At 40.5% G+C, this 19,177-nt stretch overlaps 1 protein-coding gene across 7 annotated transcripts in view; it reads left to right on the top strand.

Annotated features, from left to right (window-relative positions):
• The window catches only part of UBR5 (ubiquitin protein ligase E3 component n-recognin 5), a 91,244-nt gene that overhangs the window by 33,606 nt on the left and 38,461 nt on the right, over positions 1 to 19,177 (top strand). For all 7 annotated transcript variants that reach the window (XM_081950165.1, XM_081950163.1, XM_081950160.1 and 4 more), the window contains exons 11-21: positions 720 to 830; positions 1,429 to 1,583; positions 3,308 to 3,425; positions 3,795 to 3,979; positions 4,564 to 4,673; positions 5,703 to 5,815; positions 7,183 to 7,326; positions 8,098 to 8,209; positions 8,669 to 8,823; positions 13,453 to 13,650; positions 14,323 to 14,533. In XM_081950165.1, the coding sequence (XP_081806291.1) occupies positions 720 to 830; positions 1,429 to 1,583; positions 3,308 to 3,425; positions 3,795 to 3,979; positions 4,564 to 4,673; positions 5,703 to 5,815; positions 7,183 to 7,326; positions 8,098 to 8,209; positions 8,669 to 8,823; positions 13,453 to 13,650; positions 14,323 to 14,533 (1,612 nt within the window). The remainder of the gene's footprint in view (positions 1 to 719; positions 831 to 1,428; positions 1,584 to 3,307; positions 3,426 to 3,794; positions 3,980 to 4,563; positions 4,674 to 5,702; positions 5,816 to 7,182; positions 7,327 to 8,097; positions 8,210 to 8,668; positions 8,824 to 13,452; positions 13,651 to 14,322; positions 14,534 to 19,177) is intronic.

Here is a 19,177-nt window from a genome sequence, read left to right as displayed (position 1 = left end):
CGGAAGCCGGACTGGCGTGGGTCTAGATAGTCGGATTCGTCCAGGTGTCGTGGAAACTGCTGCGCCACCACCAACTGTTGACACCCCTGACATAGATTTTCTCCATGATGTTCTGTCTCAACTTGGTTTTTCAGATGCTCCGGTGGTGTACCGATTGCCACTGTAATTAAATCCATCCATCTTGCTGTTGATTGAGCTCTTCTTTTCTTTCCCTCCTCTTTTCAGCTTTATAGTCTCCAGAAAGTTAGATCCTTATATAAGGTGTCCCCAGTATAATGATTTTAGTCTGGTCATTTGTGCCTAGAGTAATTTGTTCAGTGATCCATTCATTTATTTTCTTGGCAAACAACTCTGTTTAATGCTATCAAATATATATTTAATAAAAACTAATGTTCTATGATTACATCAGAGTGTGACCAAAATCTAACTAGTGCTGTGCAATAAGTGGAATGATTTGGCATCCAGCATAGTTAGAAGTAGCAGTGATAGCAATGAATTTTTAACAGGAGTTGTGCTGCTTGGCCTTTTCTGACTTGTAATGCTCTGTCTTACTTGAATAGAAAAAAAATCACTTTCATGGCAAAAAGTGTGTTGCTGTTCTTGAAGATAAAATTGAAATGGGACAAAACCTGCCTTTTAATTGACCCTTGGCAGGAAAGTAATGCCAAGAGTTCATTGATGAGTTCATAACATACTATCTGATGGTTTTGTTTCCAAAGAATCCATCAATACATCATCCACGTGCAGGATCATTGGGATTGACAAATGAGAAGATAATTCTTCTTTCTGCAAATAGCATTAGAGCAACTGTTGCTACTGAAAACAATAAGGTATTAAACATTTGAGTAAACATTTGGGAAAACATTTTCTTTTTCTAGTTTGTATTAGCTTTTTTTATCATTCTAGTAGTAATTTTTATAAAATTGCTGTTAAATTTCAATTATATTCATTTTTTCACTTTATTGCAACATAAGTATTTTAATTGTTTTAATTGTTGTCAACTAAGCAAAGCTGTATAATTGGTATAGAAATAATTAAGGTTTAGGTTTAGGTTTATTTGGATTTATATGCCGCCCTTCTCCAAAAGGACTCAGGGCGGCGTACAACATTAAAAACACACATCACAAAAGTTAAAGTAAAAGGGAAACGTCTTTAACAAAAAAAGATGGAGAAAAAGCAGCTCTGGAAAGTTAATAAAAAGCACAGTCGGCTTTTTCTGCCTTGAATATGGCCCCCAAAACTCTTGCTTCTTAAAATTATTCAAAACAAAATCTTTAGGTTTTTTTTTTTTCCGTGTGTGTGTTAAATTTTCATCTCAAACGTGGTGGTAACAGATTGTTTATGTTGTGTATAAAGACCTGCCAGTAATTATTGGTTAAAATAATATTCTGAACTGAAACTGTATGATCACTATTTTTCCCCTTTCAGGTGGCTACTTGGGTAGATGAAACTTTGAGTTCTGTAGCTTCTAAATTAGAACATACTGCACAGATCTACTCAGAACTTCAAGGAGAGCGGATAGTTTCACTGCATTGTTGTGCCCTGTATACATGTGCTCAGTTGGAGAATAATTTATATTGGTGGTAAGTGTATATTTCTATTCAAAGTTTTAAATATACTCATGTTTGCAGAGAACAAAAAAATTCTGCTGATCAGCTTATTTATTTTTAAAGAGGGTTTTTTTTGTTGGAAAAGTAATAGGTGAATACGTGATAAAAAAATATGCCAACCTTGTTTGGGTTTAATCTGATTTATTACAATTGTAAGGCTGCCCAATTCAAAGCAACCTACCTCTCCATTTATTTAATCAAATAGAAGAAAACATAATTTTATTTGCTGTATTCATATGGACCGTACTGCTTGAGAGTCAGGCTATCTTGAGAAAGAGAGAGAAATGATGCTTTTGTCATTAAGAAATATTAATTTGAAATACTGGATTTCTGGCTGAATGCTTAAAATGGTATGTGATACTACAACCTATATTTGCTTGATTGAGATTATATTACTCTGCCTTTCAGTCCTTGAATTTAAAAATAAAAAGTTTGTATCTATTAATCAAATAAAACACGATTGTAACAAACAATAAGAAAAGATCAATGCTGCCTTCAGTTTGGGAACCAAAATCTTTCCCCTACAGCAAGTTGCTAATTTTTATTGGTCAAGAAGATGGAATGTTAGAAGTTTATAGTCATATAAACTTCTCTAAAAGATAGCAGATTTATTGTGTGCGAGAGAGAAAGTGTGTGTGAGAGAGAGAAGTGCTTGCTTAATTCCATTAAAGATTATAGCAGGTAATAGATCAAACACCAAATATGCTTTAATAATTATTGAGATTTTAATGCAAAAGTTGGACACTTGTATTAAAATTTTTTGGAAACCCAAGACAAGGAACCCCAGTATGCTCAACAATGGCTAATAGATTTCTGGAAGTAAATTTGGGCTGTATGTTGCTAACTTATTGCAGTAGCTGGTGGCTACTGAAGATGGTGGTATCCAAAATGTCTAAATAAACAGCATCGTAATCAAACATAATTGCATCTTACATAGCCACAGATGGAACAGTTGTCTGCTGAACTGCAAAATGCTGTCAGATGCTCACTGAGGTTCACATCAATCTAAAAAAGACTAGAAAGGATCAGATTCCAATAAGATAAACATCAAAAACATTCCTGAAGAGTATAAGGTCACAAACAGATTCAAAGACATTAACTTTGTACAGAGAGAGCCCGAGAAAGGTAATAATAAATAAAAAATAATTGCAAAAGAGAAAGGCAGCAAAAATCAAAGGGCAGACTGGCTATTAAATCAAGCCATAGAAATAGTTAAGGAAAGAAAACCATAAAAGCCAGAGAGGATCTTAAAAAATTAAAGATCTTAATGGAAGCTTTCAGTGGTAGGCAAGAAGAAATATGTACTAACTTGGAGTATAGTCAGATAGAAGAAGACTGGGAAAAATACGTGTCTATTTAAGCAACACAATCATGAGTGCGTACTACAGAGTGGTGGATGAAACATGCTGGGGAAAACATTCTATATTCTTTTTATATATGAAATGTCTAGTTTTCTAATCTTGGCCTCCACTGACATATTTTCCATAGACTTCAAAGTACATATTCTTAACTCAGTGTGAACAGTTAACTATTAGAACCACAATTTTAGGAACTGCCTGATATATAATCTTACCTTCTCAAGTCTTAAAACTCTTTTATTGGCTAGATGTATTTGTGTTTTATTGTCTCTTGTTTTAATTTCTTACTCTACTTTATTATACCCATTTCATATTTAACGCTAGTATTTTTTTCCCTAGGGGTGTAGTTCCTTTTAGCCAAAGAAAGAAGATGCTGGAAAAGGCTAGAGCCAAAAATAAAAAGCCCAAGTCTAGTGCTGGTATATCTTCAATGCCAAATATCACTGTTGGTACTCAGGTATGTACATGCTTATTTTTTTAAAAAATGAACAAATTGAACTACAAATGAGTTATAGAATGTCACAGTATCTGTAAATGGAATTCTGAAGTCGAAGCACCTTGTTTTCTGAACTGATGAAATTTCAGATGTTCATAGTATGTACCGTGCCTCATAAATATATTCTCCTCTTTGTTTTCTCTTTTATCACTGAGCTATAGTTTTAATCACACTGAGGGTCTTACTGTTAGGAAACTGTGTCCTGGGTATTTTACATTCAAACATTCATGTGTATTTCAGCATCACATTTTAATCTATAAAATACAGTTTTTCCTTCTGATTTTTTGATGTTTAATTTACTATAATTAGTTCATTATTTCTTTATTTCAGGTGTGCTTGAGGAATAATCCTCTCTATCATGCTGGTGCAGTGGCCTTTTCAATTAGTGCTGGAATTCCTAAAGTTGGTGTGTTAATGGAGTCTGTTTGGAATATGAATGATAGCTGTAGATTTCAGCTTCGGTCACCAGAAAGTTTAAAGAACATGGAGAAAGCTAATAAAACTACAGAAACAAAGTAAGTGCTCTAAAATATTGTGAGGAACTTCTTTAATACACCTGCTCATAGATGGAAATCTTTGAGAAGCATTGAATTATGGATCTCTGCCTGCTAACATTTTTCACCTAAATGGAATTCTGCTGATTATTTCTCTAAGGACTATAGCAAGTAATGGAGAGAAGCAATTAGGTAGGTAGCCTTGAAAAAAGCATAATTTTCAGGATTTTTGAGTTTTTATTTCAGTTCCAGTTTTCACTAAGGACAATTCTTTAATTTGTACATTTTAAACAGTCTTTTAAAAGTTATATTAACAAGGCTTGCTTACCTAAAGATATCAGAAAAATGAATAGAGCTTTGACCAGTCTTTATAATGAATTTGTGAGAAAGCAGACTTACTTATTTATGACTTTTGCGTGCTGTCCCAAATATGAGAGATTTCTTACAATAAATTAACTTGAAACCAGTTTAGATATAAATTAACAAAATTAGAAAACGTGTAAATGGGATAAGAAACAATGAAATGGCAATTCCAGAATAAAAATACGAATTCTAAGCCTGACTGACTCAAAGTACATGAATTACTTCTTTCTTTGAAATCTTAGGCCTGAAAGTAAGCAGGAACCAGTGAAAACTGAAATGGGCCCACCCCCTTCTCCAGCCTCTACCTGCAGTGATGCGTCTTCAATAGCAAGCAGTGCATCAATGCCATATAGTAAGTTACATGGAAGGAAATAGTTCGTAATTGCATTGTCACTAATTGTAGTGATTTATCCATAATTAATGTCTAAATATTTAAAATCTTAATACAGTTATTTGGAAAATGCCAATTTTTTGATCAATTTATATATATATTTTATTCCTTTTAATCACTGATGTTTTCATATTTTCTTCATCACATTGACTATGTTTGAATATTGTATCAAGACGCAGTTGCTCTGAATTCTGCCTGTTGCTTGTAGGTAGTACAAGGCCCAATTGCTCCTGTTGCATTCTCCAGCCAGTGGGAGTCACTAATTCATCCTAGCAGTGTGAATTCCACATCAGACATATAGAATACATTATTAGGATATTGTCCGATCGATTTAGCTCTGCAGGAAATTTTTGTTCCTCAGCTGTTTCTGGTTACTTTAATTGTTGCCGCTGGTGGGAAATTTTGAACAGTGGCAGTTGAGTAACACATCTACAAATGGCCTACTTACTTGTTCTTCCAATATTAATGGCTGTGGTGGGTTAAATATAGAGAAGACCTCCTTATCTGCAATAAAAGTTGCTGCCATACTGTTCGACTTAGAAGACATTGTGGAGGGGGAAGTATTTCACACATGGCAGAATGTTGTGTGGGCTTTTACACATGTATAAAGTACTTTTTTTCATCTGTGATTTCTTTATATGTGGTTGTTAACCTGAAATGGAACTCCTGTAAATATTAAGATCCAGGTTTATGCAGCTTGTAAACAACAAGCTAGAATTCTCAGCAGTCCTGCTTTATCATTATGTCCAAATGCAGCCAACCTTTTAAGAATAGATTCAGAGATCAATAAAATATTTAATAGATGAAAGTGTTTTAATGAGAAAGTTTATTTTTATTTATCCTTCATATTTCTTAAATCATCTATCTCACTCAGTTATAATATAATTATATTGTATATAAATAAGTTGCATTGCAGCCATATGCAGATTTTCTATGATCAAACGCATTTTAAAACACTCCCCTCCCCCCAATTCTTTGTACTTATCTAAGAACGGCGAAGATCTACCCCAGCTCCCAAAGAAGAAGAGAAGGTGAATGAGGAACAGTGGTCTCTTAGAGAAGTTGTATTTGTGGAAGATGTTAAAAATGTTCCTGTTGGGAAGGTTTGTATAAACCAAATTCCATTTTTGTTTACTTTTGGGTATTGATTTTCTCCTTTTTTTAATTACATCAAAACTTGTCACAGTAAATATTTTACTCTGAAACAGAGATGTGTACAAATATTTTTGAACTAGATGCTGCCTATTTTGAATGGCCGTAATCAAAACAAGATACATTACAAGCTGCTTCTCTGCTGCAGGATATTATCTCAAATAGATGAATATTTTTTCTCTGTACTTACTCTGCTAAACTGGAGCTGTTGATTAGTGTTAAATAGATATTCTCATATGCAGTCTGAGATTATAAGTGATGTAGCTATCATAAGTCACTTAATTAGAATATATCACTTCAAAATAGCAGATGCATTTTGAGTATATAATATTCCAACATAACAGTTTTAGTTAGGTAATTACAGTTTTAATGTGTTGGGAGTGGGGAATACTTTTTAGTTTTGTACTTCTTTAAAGGCAGCATAAAAATAAAATACATTTAAACTACAGCTTCTAGGCAATTATTTGACAACTTTCAAAGCTCGTTAGTATTCTGTAAGTGATATATTAATGGGGACATGGTGGCTCAGTGGCTAAGACGCTGAACTTGTTGAGCAGAAAGGTCGGCAGTTTGGCGCTTCGAATCCCTAGTGCCGTGTAACGGAGTGAGCTCCCGTTACTTTCCCCAGCTTCTGCCAACCTAGCAGTCCAAAAGCATGTACAAAGGCAAGTAGAAAAATAAGGACCACCTTGGTGGGAAGGTAACAGCGTTACGTGTGCCTTCGGCATTTAGTCATGCCGGCCACATGACCACGGAATTGTTATCAGACAGCGCTGGTTCTTCAACTTAGAAACAGAGATGAGCACTGCCCCCTAGAGTTGGGAACAACTAGCACGTATGTGCAAGGGGAACCTTTACCTTTAAGTGATATACTGGATAACCTGCTATGTTACAAATTAAGAAAAAAAGATTCTTTGTGTGAAGTAAGATACTAGATTTTTTTTCCTTCTGATAAAATACCAAAATGGTGGCCCAGAGCAATCCTGGGAGCACAGAAGCTTTTAGTGAGGCTGGAAGATTTGTTGAAATTGAGTATAGGCATCTTCCGCAAAAATAGTTTATGATACTACTGTGCTGTGTTGCTATCTCGAGTACATGTTCTTTAGCACAACAAAATTATTTTATTTTAATATTGTGGTATGCATGTGGTAGAAGAACTATGTCTGGGACCTTCCACTTTAAAAATAAGGTAGGTAGGCAGCATATCTGACTCTAAAGGTATTTCTTAAAACTTCAAAAATTTTAGTATATTTTAAAACTTAAGTTTTCAACTTAATTACGTCTTTCATTTTATTCTATTTACATACTTTTGTTCTAGGTGTTAAAAGTGGATGGTGCTTATGTTGCTGTAAAATTTCCAGGGACATCTACTACTGCAAATTGTGCAAGCAGCACTGGTTTAGATCCTGATCCCTCTTCGCTTCTTCAAGATTGCCGATTGCTCCGAATAGATGAACTACAAGTATGTGTAGTAATGAGAAAACATGACAGTGTAAATGGTTAGCAGTTTGCTGCTAAGGACTACAAGTTACCATTTGCTAATCATCTTTAAAAAGACGTCAGCTATAGAAGATGCAGCAATGAGCAGCTAATAGAAGGGACTAGAGAACTGATAATGTGAAATCTTAAATTTCATGAACCTTGATTTTTTTTCTTAAATGAGATTTTAAATGAGATTTTAGAATTACCCAAATTCTAACAAAAACCTCAGACATTTCTAAAACAGTAAATTCAGAATAAGTAAAAAAGTATAACTTGCTTTTAGTTTATATGTCTAGCTATCTATCCATCCATCTCAGGGGTGTCAAACTGGCAGCCTGCAGACTGGATGCATCACACGCAGGCCACGACCACCCCAGTTCCGCAAAGGGGAAAACCGTCAAGAAACAACACATGATGGCAACGTGATGTCGCAAGTTCGACACCTGTGATATATAGGATACAATGATGGATATTTTGTTAGATTACATTAAAAAGAATGTGTCTAATGATGAATGACAAATTAATCAATATTTTTAGCCAGAACAACTTCAAACAATCCATCAGTATGTTGAGTAAATGTCAGGGACAATGAATGGAGGGAAGGAATTGATTTCTAGCATCATGATGACCTATTTGTCACCATGCAAGTAAAAATAGCTTGGCTGAGACTCCAAAAGTATCTCATTACATTCTTAATGAGAGAAATGATTAGATACACAAGTTAATTGAATTAGAGTCTTATTTGTTACAGGTGGTAAAAACTGGTGGGACACCAAAAGTTCCAGATTGTTTTCAGAGAACTCCTAAAAAACTATGTATTCCAGAAAAAACAGAAATTCTGGCAGTTAATGTAGATTCGAAAGGTAGGTGTGAACTTTTTTCTTCCCCACTTTCTTGGCTTATCTATAGTTTAATAGACAACCTGTGACCCTTTGGATCATCCTTTCAGAGACATTTCCTTACCCTCAATACCATTAAAAAAAAAAGACAGAATTTCTAATACCTTCACTAGATAAGTTATGATGCATTCAGAGATGTATCTGCCATCAGCAGAGGAAATTCTTTATGATGTTTTATATTATTCCATAAACTGCTTTATGATAATTTTATGTCATAACATGTTTTATAAATTTTGCCAAGTTTCAATTCCATAGGAGTTATAGGTCTTGGATTTTGAATTCAGTCTGTAAATTAGGCCATTTGAGGTACTTTGGTTCAAAAACTGTTGCTATGATGAACTGTTTTGCCCAGCTAAAGGTTACAGGAACAAAACTTTTAGTATATAAATATGTTACATTAGCATTTTTCTCGCCACTTTTTAGGAGTCCATGCTGTTCTCAAGACTGGAAATTGGGTTAGATATTGCATTTTTGATCTAGCAACTGGAAAAGCAGAACAGGAAAATAATTTCCCCACTAGCAGCCTTGCTTTCCTTGGGCAGAATGAAAGAAGTGTTGCTATTTTCACTGCTGGACAGGTTTGTTTTATTCTGAATATTTAGAAATGCGCTTTAATGCAAACTTGAATTATTTTGAACTATGTCTTTATAGGAAACCTATCAATATTCTTGATCCATATACAGGGTGCATATTTTTTTCTCTATATTTGAAATGCAAGGAATAGGAAAGGAAAGAAAGTTACAAATATTTAATACTATTAAGAGGGTTTGTCCAAGCCTATGGCACAGTTCAGTTGAGGGGAAGAAAATGTTGGGAAGTCTTCTCCTGTGCGCTGCTTGGAGAGTCCAAGCATGGGTTAACCCAGCCTATCTGCCCTAGGACTGAGTAGATTTTTCTTTGGTCATGCCTCCTTTGCCCCCTTGAGGTCAGTTTAAAAACTCAGTCCGCCCGATAGGACTAGTTTTGGGGAGCTCTTCAGTCCTTTGACAGATAGACTGGACTCTCCAGGCAAATAATAGTAGATTTTAGAATTCGGATTTTTCTTTTAATTTTTTTTCTAGTGTAGAGTTTTGGTGTAGAGATATGTACTGTTACAAAGAATTCTTCCTTTTCGGATTGCTGAGGTGACTGTCGGGTTCTGACCTGCTGTTGGCCGCACGCAGTGGTTGGGGTCGCAGAGACCACTTGTCCGGCGGCTGCTGGTGAGTGCGGGGATGGCAGCGGCGTTTCTGCGCGTCACTGGCCGCTTGTCAGAGTTAGGGGCTTTAGAGAGTCCTGGTTTCCACGGCGGCGTTTCTGAAAGCTCGGCTAGTGCGGTGGCCATTTTGGAAGTGACTTTTCACGCGCTTTCTGACGGCCGCTAATTCAGGCGCTGGCAGGCATCGGAGAACTCTTTATAGATAATGCGAAGCCGCGGCGGCCATTTTCAGCGTCCAGATCGAAAGTCGCCAGAGCCATTGAGGATATCTACACTATATGCTTCACCACTTCAGCGCAGATCGCCGCCGGGGATTGCTTGGTCCTGTCTGGGGCGCTGGCAGGGCCTCCCTCCCCCTCCAGAAGAATTCCTGTCTCAGGAAGGTGGTATTGGAGTGCTCTGGTAATCCAACCAGCCTCCAGCTATTAAGCAGATAGGTAGACGCTTCGGAGCCGGCTGGTCAGAGTCTGGTGCCCTTCCTTGCTGCAGCTTCACCCTCCACGCCGACAATCAACCGATCTCCATAGTCAGAATAGCAGATGAAGGTTTGTCGCGAGAGGAGCTGGCGGGGCCCTCTGCGAAGCGCAGCAGGGCAGATCCCCCATACCAAGGGAGGAAGGGGAGGAAGGAATGTTACCTAGACGACATCACCATTCATTCAACGAGTCGTCGCCAGGCTCTAAGAGACGTGCAAATCATCATACGCACCCTACAGAACCATGGGTTTTCGGTGAATTGGAAATAAAGCCACCTCAACCCGGGGACTCGCATCCAGCACCTGGGCACCATAATAGACTCTGTTTCATGCCAGCTGTTTCTGTCACCAGACCGGCTATGCAGCCTCAGGAACAGAATTTGTCAGTGCCGCTGGGTCACCTCCTTGCCGATTGTCCAACTCTCGCAGCTTCTCAGCATCATGATATCTTGTCTAAATGTAGTTCCCTGGGCTCGGCTGCATGCCAGGGAACTACAGTGGTTCTTACTCTGATGCAGAGATCGAAGGGCAGCAACTCTCCCAGGAAGGTTCGGCTCATGTTGAAGGTGATTTGCTCCCTGAGGTGGTGGCAGTTGACAGCAGTAGAGAAGGGTTGTCTATTCAAGGAACCCGACAGGGTCGTGGTCACCTCAGATGCCAGTCTCTACGGCTGGGGGGCACATTGCCAAGGTCAACTGGTGCAAAGCAGATGGTCATGGACAGAGGCAGCTCAAAGCATCAATTGGCTGGAGCTGAGAGCAGTCAGGCTCGCCCTAAGACGGTTCTCAGCCCAACTGGTGGGTCGTCATGTTCTGTTACTCACAGACAACATTGCAAAGAAGGCCCATGTAAATCGGCAGGGCGGCACCCACTCCAGGAGACTCATGGCAGAGGTGGAGGCCCTGGGCCGTTGGGCGGAACGACATTGAGCATCAATAAGAGCGGATCACATATCCGGCACCAGCAATGTCAGGGCAGACTGGCTGAGCCGACAGACAATCGACAACTCCGACAGATAGTGCGATGGTTTGGGCAGCCACAAGTCAATCTGTTCGCAACTGCCATCAACATGCAGCTCCCGAGATTCTTCTCACACTACCACTCGCCACAGGCGGAGGGGACGGATGCGCTGAGGTCCAGGTGGCCCCCACGTCTCCTGTATGCCTTCCCTCATACTGATAGCTCCACATTGGCCCCGGAGGTCCTGGTACGCGGATTTGATCGATCTGTCCGTAAGGAAGCCGTGGAGAATTCCTCAGGAGCAGATCTCCCTCAGCCAGGGAGCCATCAGTCATCCAGAGCCCCAGTGGCTCCAACTAGCTGTATGGCACTTGAGGGGGACCTCTTGAGGAAACAAAACCTATCTGACAAGGTCATCCAGACCATTCAAGTGTACAGAAGAGCATCTACAACACGCATCTACGATGCGACCTGGACCCCGTTCTCCACTTGGTTCAAGCGGCGTGACATTGTAGATGTTGCAGCTTCCATATCTCAACTTCTGGACTTCCTTCAGGAGGGGTTGGACAAAGGCTTGCTGCCCAACACCCTCCATCGCCAGGTTGTGGCCTTGTCAACTATTCTGGCTAGAGACTCTCATCAGTCCTTGAGCCAACACCCTCAGATCAAAAGTTTCTTGAAGGGAGCGACCAATCTTCGACCTCAGGCGATACACAGGTACCCATCCTGGAACTTACCGTATGTTCTGCGAGCCTTAACCACCGCACCATTCGAACCGTTGAGAACTGCCAGTCTTCGCCACTTGACTCTTAACTGCCTTCTTAGTAGCAATTACTTCTGCTAGGAGAGTGTCAGAGATTGCAGCGTTCTCTGTCAGGGAGGAACTGTGTATCGTCCATCATGATCGGGTCATCTTGCATCTCGATCCCTCCTTCCTACCAAAGGTGAACTCTCACTTTCACAGATCTCAGGAGGTGATCCTCCCGAACTTTTGTCCCAGGCCTCAGCACCCCAAGGAACGTGCCTGGCACAAGCTGGACGTTCGACGAGCGGTCCGCATATATATGAAAAGGACTAAGGACTTCAGACATTCAGAGTCATTCTTTATGTCGTTTCAACCTGGGTCGTAAGGTCTCATCTTCAACCATTGGACGTTGGCTGTGGGCCTGCATCAAAATGGTTTATGAACATCAGGGCAGGACCGTGCCAGGTCGTGAGACTGCACACTCCACAAGGAGTGCCGCCACTGCAGCGGTCTGAACGACCAAGCGTCCATCATTGACATTTGCAGAGCTGCTATGTGGGCGTCCCCCAGAGCTTTCATCAGAAATTATAAAATTGACACCTTTGCCTCAGCTGAAGCCTCCTTTGGAAGACGTGTTTTGCAGCAAGTTGCTTCGGCTCCGGACAATCTGGACATGACTTCGGCCCTCCCTGGGACAAAATAGCTTGGGTATGTCCCATGCTTGGACTCTCCAAGCAGTGCACAGGAGAATGACCGTTGGCTTACCTGAACATGCTTCAGAAGCGTCCAAACCCACCCAGGGTTTCTTGAAAGGTCCAGGGTTCGGCATTATGATTAAGATTCCTGAAGAGCGTCCTACAGCGGACAAGACTTGGTTTTTAACTGATCTCAAGGGGGCAAAGGAGGCATGACCAAAGAAAAATCTATTCAGTCCTAGGGCAGATAGGCTGTGTTAACCCATGCTTGGACCCTCCTGCAGCGCCCAGAGATCGACCATTCAGGTAAGCCAACGGTCATTTTCTGTAATATTTGGAACTATTTCATTGGTGAATATACAATCCCTACACAAAATAGGAATGGTCAATTCCCATCATCCCTAAAATTTGTGATATTGTGATATCTGTGTTACTGGATGAAATGATAAAATGTGTGCATCAGTGGTGGGTTGCAGGCGGTGCGCTCCAGTATGGGCGTACTGGAGCCTGCCTGGAACACTGGATACCGTTCCGGTACGGTTCTCTGGAGGGCTCACCTGCCCGCCCGCCCTTCTTACCTGTCTTTAAAAAGTGCGGCGCTTACGTGCATGGTGCATACAGCACCTGTGCGACACTCCACTGAGCAGCTTGAGCATCGCTGAGGCATCATTGGATGATAAGACGCACGCGGTGCACGTGCGTGCATGCCGCGCACGTTCATGTGGAGGACACTGGGCCGGAACCCCACCACCAGTGTGCATATAATCTTTTATACAAATTGGATTATTCACTTACTTGAATGATATATTTCAAATTTAAGAGTATTGCAAGTTCAAAACAATTTTTCATTTGAAATTTTTTGCATATTTATAATAATTGCTCTTAGTTTGTGATTGCTTTGAAGACAAAGAGGTTGTGATTAAGATGAGTTGAGCTGGGTTTACTTCAGGAGATGATGCACTGCTGGAGGCCATATTTATCTTGTTGTTAAAATAGGCAAGAAGGCAAAAATATTCAACCAAGAAAAATAGCTGGTAGATGAGGAATGTAAACTTCTTTGTGAAGTATTAACTGAAACAATGAGGGAAAAATAACTAGAATTTTGTATTTCATGACATTTTGCTTTTTAAATAGGAATCACCAATCATTCTTAGAGATGGAAATGGCACTATATATCCAATGGCAAAAGATTGTATGGGTGGAATTAGAGATCCTGATTGGCTTGATCTCCCTCCTATCAGCAGTCTGGGAATGGGAGTACATTCCTTAACAAATATTCCTGCTAATTCAACCATTAAAAAGAAAGCTGCTATCATCATAATGGCTGTTGAGGTAATTAAATGTATTGAACATGCCATATGCTAAATAAATAATTAAATAAATATATTAAGCAAAGTTAGAGGCATTGTATCTTTTAGTAATTTTCTCTCCTGGTTTGCATTCAGTGTTTGTAGATATTCCTAAAGAGTGATTTTATATAGATTTCTGCTTTATTACAAATACTTTGACTAAATCAAAGATCTTTTTCAAAGGTACATAGTTGATTTCTGAAGAGTTGTGCAATTTAAGCACCCATTGCCGTATAAAGTTAAAGCTAGAATCTTTAAAAATATAGTCCGGTAATTGCAGATTGTTCTGCTTTGGTGTTAAATATACTGAAAATTAAAACAGACATTTTATCTCCTTTCTTATCAGCAAGCATTTGGCTACAGTCAGAGATTTTAAATGTATTTTAAATTATATTGCTTGCCACTTCAGGCAGGTCGATTTCAAAGGGCCAAAATTTACTAGCTTCATAGATCATGCACTTTTGACTGAAACCTACTGGTAAAATTAATTAATGTATAAAATGCAACATTGATCTTTTATTATCACATTTTTATTGATTGTATTTCTGTCTCACCCCTTTTCATGAAAATCAGAGCAGCAACATAGTTTTAAAAAATAAACTGCATACAGTAGCATATACTGGGTAACGGTGCCTGTTTTATTTTCTGGGTGCAGAAGCAAACTTTAATGCAACATATTCTGCGATGTGACTATGAGTCCTGCAGACAGTATCTTATGAACCTCGAACAAGCTGTTGTCTTGGATCAGAATCCACAAATGCTACAGACGTTCCTTGGGCATCGATGTGACGGAAATAGAAATATTCTGCATGCTTGTGTGTCTGTGTGCTTTCCAACCAGTAATAAAGAAACGAAAGAGGAAGAAGGTAAGCTGAACCATCTGATGCAAATTCTTCTGCACATTGTTGAAAGAAGGGTCCACTGTTATTCAGAAATCAATTTTGAAATAGCTTTGTACATATATAGACAAATTAGTCACTTTGAGAGTCTTTGAGATTCAAACATTATACCCATGGCCAGCATAGCTACCTGGAGACGTAAAAGTGAGCACAATGATATGAAGCATTTCATTTTCAAATCCAAAAATACTTTTCAGAGTAGGATGGACCTGCATTCCTGGACCAACAGAGTCCTTTAGAGCAGTCATGGGAATGCTGTCAACACCTCCTTAACACAAGCATATAATTTCCTGGAAATAGAGGATAAATCTTTATACCCATTTGAACTGTCTGGACCGCCTGATATTCCTGGCACTTGACAGCTGTAGAGTAAAGGGGAAAGGAAGTTAATTTTGGTCTCCATTCTCTAAATCACTGATATGAAATGAATGAATGAAATTTAATTTGTTAGCCGCACCCTCTCCAAAAGGACTCGGGGCGGCGTACAATAAAACACATACAATATACATATATATACAATACATATACAAATACAAATAAACATATACACATACATGTACCTGGAGGAGGTAACACTCATAAATATATATAAAAATAAAATTAAAATAACTATTTAAAACACCCTCAGTTAAAATTACAAAATTTAAAAAACCCGTCAGGAGCAATAGGATAAAACTATGGTTGAGCCAGGCCAGCTAATTGGAAGAGGTGGGTCTTGAGCTTTACACGGAAGGAGCGGAGATCAGAGGTAATCCTGATATCAGGGGGGAGGTCATTCCACAGGGTTGGGCCCGCCACAGAGAAGGCTCTGCTCCTAGGCGCCGCCCCCCGACATAGGCAAATTATAAGTTGTTTGTGACCTCTAACTGCATCACCAAAATTTAGTAGCGAAACTTCCGATTTCCAATGATATTACCGTGTTTCCCCGAAAATACGACATGTCCTGCTAATAAGCCCACGCCTGGTTTTTGCCTGGTTTTTGAGGTGGGTGTAAATATACGCCCTTCCCCGAAAATAAGCCCAAGTGAAAGGGTGCCATGGCAAGTACAGAAGGAAGCCCTTCCCTTCCCTAGTCACCTCAGCGCTTCTCGGCTCCTTAATCGGATCAGTTGAGCTGATCCGGCTTCCATTCAAAAAACAGCTGATTTGCGGGTGCTGCTCAGGCCGTGGCCTCCGGCAGGTGCGGCTGCCTTTGCCATCGATTACGGCCACAAAAGCAGCAGGAGGCCAATAATGCACCCGACGCTCCTCGCCCCGGCCTTCCGAAGGGTACTGTAGCAGCAGCTATCCACAATTTTTAAATCATTATTTCATCCCGACCCACGTGGCCCAGTGAGCCACGTGGATCGGGACAAAATAAGGGTAAAAAAATTGTGGATAGCTGCTGCTACAGTACCCTTCAGAAGGCCGGCTTGAGTCTCCTGCTGCAAAAGTGGCTCCGCCCGAGACTGCTTTTGGGAGAGGAGGCAAAGGGGAAGCAATCAGCTTCATCTCGCCCTTGCCCTCAACCCCCCCTTCGGCTGAGCTCAAGCAGAGAAGTGGCCCGCAGGGTTTCAGGAGCAAAGTTGAGGCTGACAGGAGTCAGGGCAGGGGGGAAAGTCCAGTGCGGCCCCAGCGCTCTTCTTTCCTTGGAAACGGAATCTTGGGAGTGGGAAACGGCATTCCCAGGAAGGGTGGGTATGTCGGTATGTGTATAAAAAACACAAAGCGAGGGAGCCAACAGCCGCGGATTAAGGAGCTTTGTGAAACGTTACGTCTACACTCAAAGTTTGGCAAGGAAGGGAGAAGAGATATTTCCCTCTCTTGGCAGTGTTTTGCTTGAAAATATATGAGAATCGGCCAAAGAGAAGGAAGAATGAGACCTGCAAGGAGATTCTGCTGCCTGCAGAGGCACAGACAGAGCGAATTTCATTGAAGACTTCTCCGGCCAGCCCACAACACTATCTGAAGGGGAAGGGGGAGGAGATTTCCTGCACGTTGGCAGCAGCGTCTTCTCACAAGGCTTCTTCTGACATCCCCAGTTGTATGGATTTCCATGCCTTCCTTTATGGGATGTTGCTTCGCCCCTGGGACATCGGGAGAAGCCCTGTGAGGAGACGCCACTGCCAATGTGCAGGAAATCCCCCCCCCCCCGCAGATCATCCTTTAAAAACGTAGTTTCCCCAGGATGAAGAGGTGGCTGGAGGCGGCGTTTGCATCGGGTTGGGCTTTCTTTGCAAGGCGGACAATCTGGGGAGCAAGAGATTTAGGAAGCCTGGGCTGGCGTGTGTCCGTTTCTCCAGTGAAGCATATGATTCATCCCCAGGGGTGAACGTTTCACCCTTCGTCATCTCTCTGCCCTGGCTTGGAAGCTGCAGAGGAAGCCTGCTATGCCCGGGGAGGGGAGGGAGAAGTGACAGCAAGAGGAGCACATCTCGCTCCACACCTCTCGCTTCTCCCCCACCCCACCTGCCACCCGTCTCGCTAAAAAGATGGTGGGGAAAGGAAGCAGCCTAGATTCTGTTAGCATTGGGGCGGGGTGGGAGGAGTTGGGCTGCGAGACATGTGTCCTGCCCGAGACTTGCAACTCCGTCGTGTTCCTTGCTGTTTTGTCCAGGGAAGTTGAACTCGCGAGATTTTTTTTTACAGGGTGCTTCCCTGGACAAAACAGCGAGAAACACGACGGAGCTGCAAGTCTTGGGTAGGACGCGTATGTCGCAGCCCAACTCCTCCCACCCCGCCCCAATGCTAACAGAATCCAGGCTGCTTCCCTTCCCCACCGTCTCTTTAGCGAGAGGGGTGGCAGGTGGGGTGGAGGAGAAGTGAGAGGTGTGGAGCGAGACCTGCCTTCTCTTGTCGTCTCTTCTCCCCCCCTCGCCGGGCATGGCAGGCTTCCTCTGCAGCTTCCAAGCCGGGGCAGAGAGGAGGCAAAACGCTCACCCCTGGGGATGAATCAGACGCTTGACTGGAGAAACGGCCCCACACCAGCCCCGGCTTCCTAACTCTCTCACTCCCCAGATTGTCCCCCTCGCAAAGAAAGCCCAGCCCGACGCAGGGCGGTAACAGGACACATCAGAGCAGTGCCGGCCACTCGCTCGGCTGGCGCAAATAAGACCCCCACCCCCCCCACCCCGATAATAAACCCAAGGCCATATTTCGTGGGTCAAAATAAAATAAGCCCCTGACGTATTTTCGGGGAAACACGGTATCATCTGTGGGTTGGGGGTTGTTTTTTTTTTTTTTGGGGAACAGCTGCCTTAGGCTGCTGGGAGATTATTTGCACTTTTATTCCTTAAACTTTCATGTAAAAACAGACTCAAATATATTTATTTACATACTTTCTGGTAACATTACTTGGAGGCAAAATATAACAACAACAATGTCAGTTACTTTCTCCCCCCCCTTTTATTTTTAAACATAAAAAAGAACATTAAATTTTTTTCATCAATTACATACAGCATGTCATTTGGTTACAAGCGTTTTTGCATCTATATTTTCAATTACATATACAATCACAGATTTTCCATCTAATATAACTAAATACCACACTTTCATTGTACAACATATATTCAGTTATGATTAATATTTCTTTCTTTTCAATAAACCTAATTTTCTTACATTCTTGATTGTCTGCTTAATAACAACATACCTTTATGTAGTCATTATCTCATTCTAAGTATTTTTACAGTATAAATAATTTACCAAGTGTTTATATTTGTATATCTATCACTATTTTCAACAGGATATCTTTATAGTATGCACTTAGAGTTATACATTATATCACCATTCCTCTATCAAATGTATATAAATTCATTATTATCCTTGTCCTTCATTTTATAACCAAAAAAATAATTCTAAATTATTCAATTCATATTTATGTCAGTCTTTCATTGTATCGTTATTATTCTATTTAACAACATTATTGTATTCTCACTTTTCTCCTTCAATTAAAACCTAAGTAAAACATTTTTCATTTCCAGGTGTTTTTTTTCCAGCCACTGATAAAACAAATCCATATCTTATAAAATTGCTCGTCTTCTTGTTCTCTAATTTCAAATGTCAATTTGCTCATTTCCGCACACTCCATTATCTTTCGAATAACTTCTTCTGTTTTGGTATCATTTCATTTTTCCAGTTTTTTGCAAATACAATTCTAGCTGCTGTTAAAACGTTTATAATCAAATATTTTAAGTCTTTGTTATAGATTTCTGGTATGATTCCCAGTAGAAAAATCTCTGGTTTAAGGTCTATGTGTTTGTGTATCATTTTCTCCAACCACACGTGGATTTTAGTCCAGTATCTTTTAGCTTCAATACAAGTCCACCACATGTGGTAGTATGAACCCTGTATCTGATGACATTTCCAGCACTTTTCCGATTTATTCTTGGACATTCTTGCAATTCTCGTTGGGGGTAGATGCCACCTGTAAAACATCTTATACACATTTTCTCTATATGCAGTTGACATTGTCATTTTATAATTTTGAGACCACAATTTCTGCCATTTCTCTAAATTTATCCCATGCCCAAAGGTTTTCCCCCAAGCTATCATAGTCAATGTCAGCTACTTTCTGTGTTACCCAGCGCTGCTTTAAATGCCCTATAAGCTATTTTTGAGCCTGTGAACATTGTG

This window comes from Natrix helvetica, assembly GCF_964273705.1.
Source record: "Natrix helvetica genome assembly, chromosome: 4".
Taxonomy (NCBI): domain Eukaryota; kingdom Metazoa; phylum Chordata; class Lepidosauria; order Squamata; family Natricidae; genus Natrix; species Natrix helvetica.
Note: the sequence above shows the minus strand (reverse complement) of the source record. Positions and strands in the feature narration are given on the sequence as shown.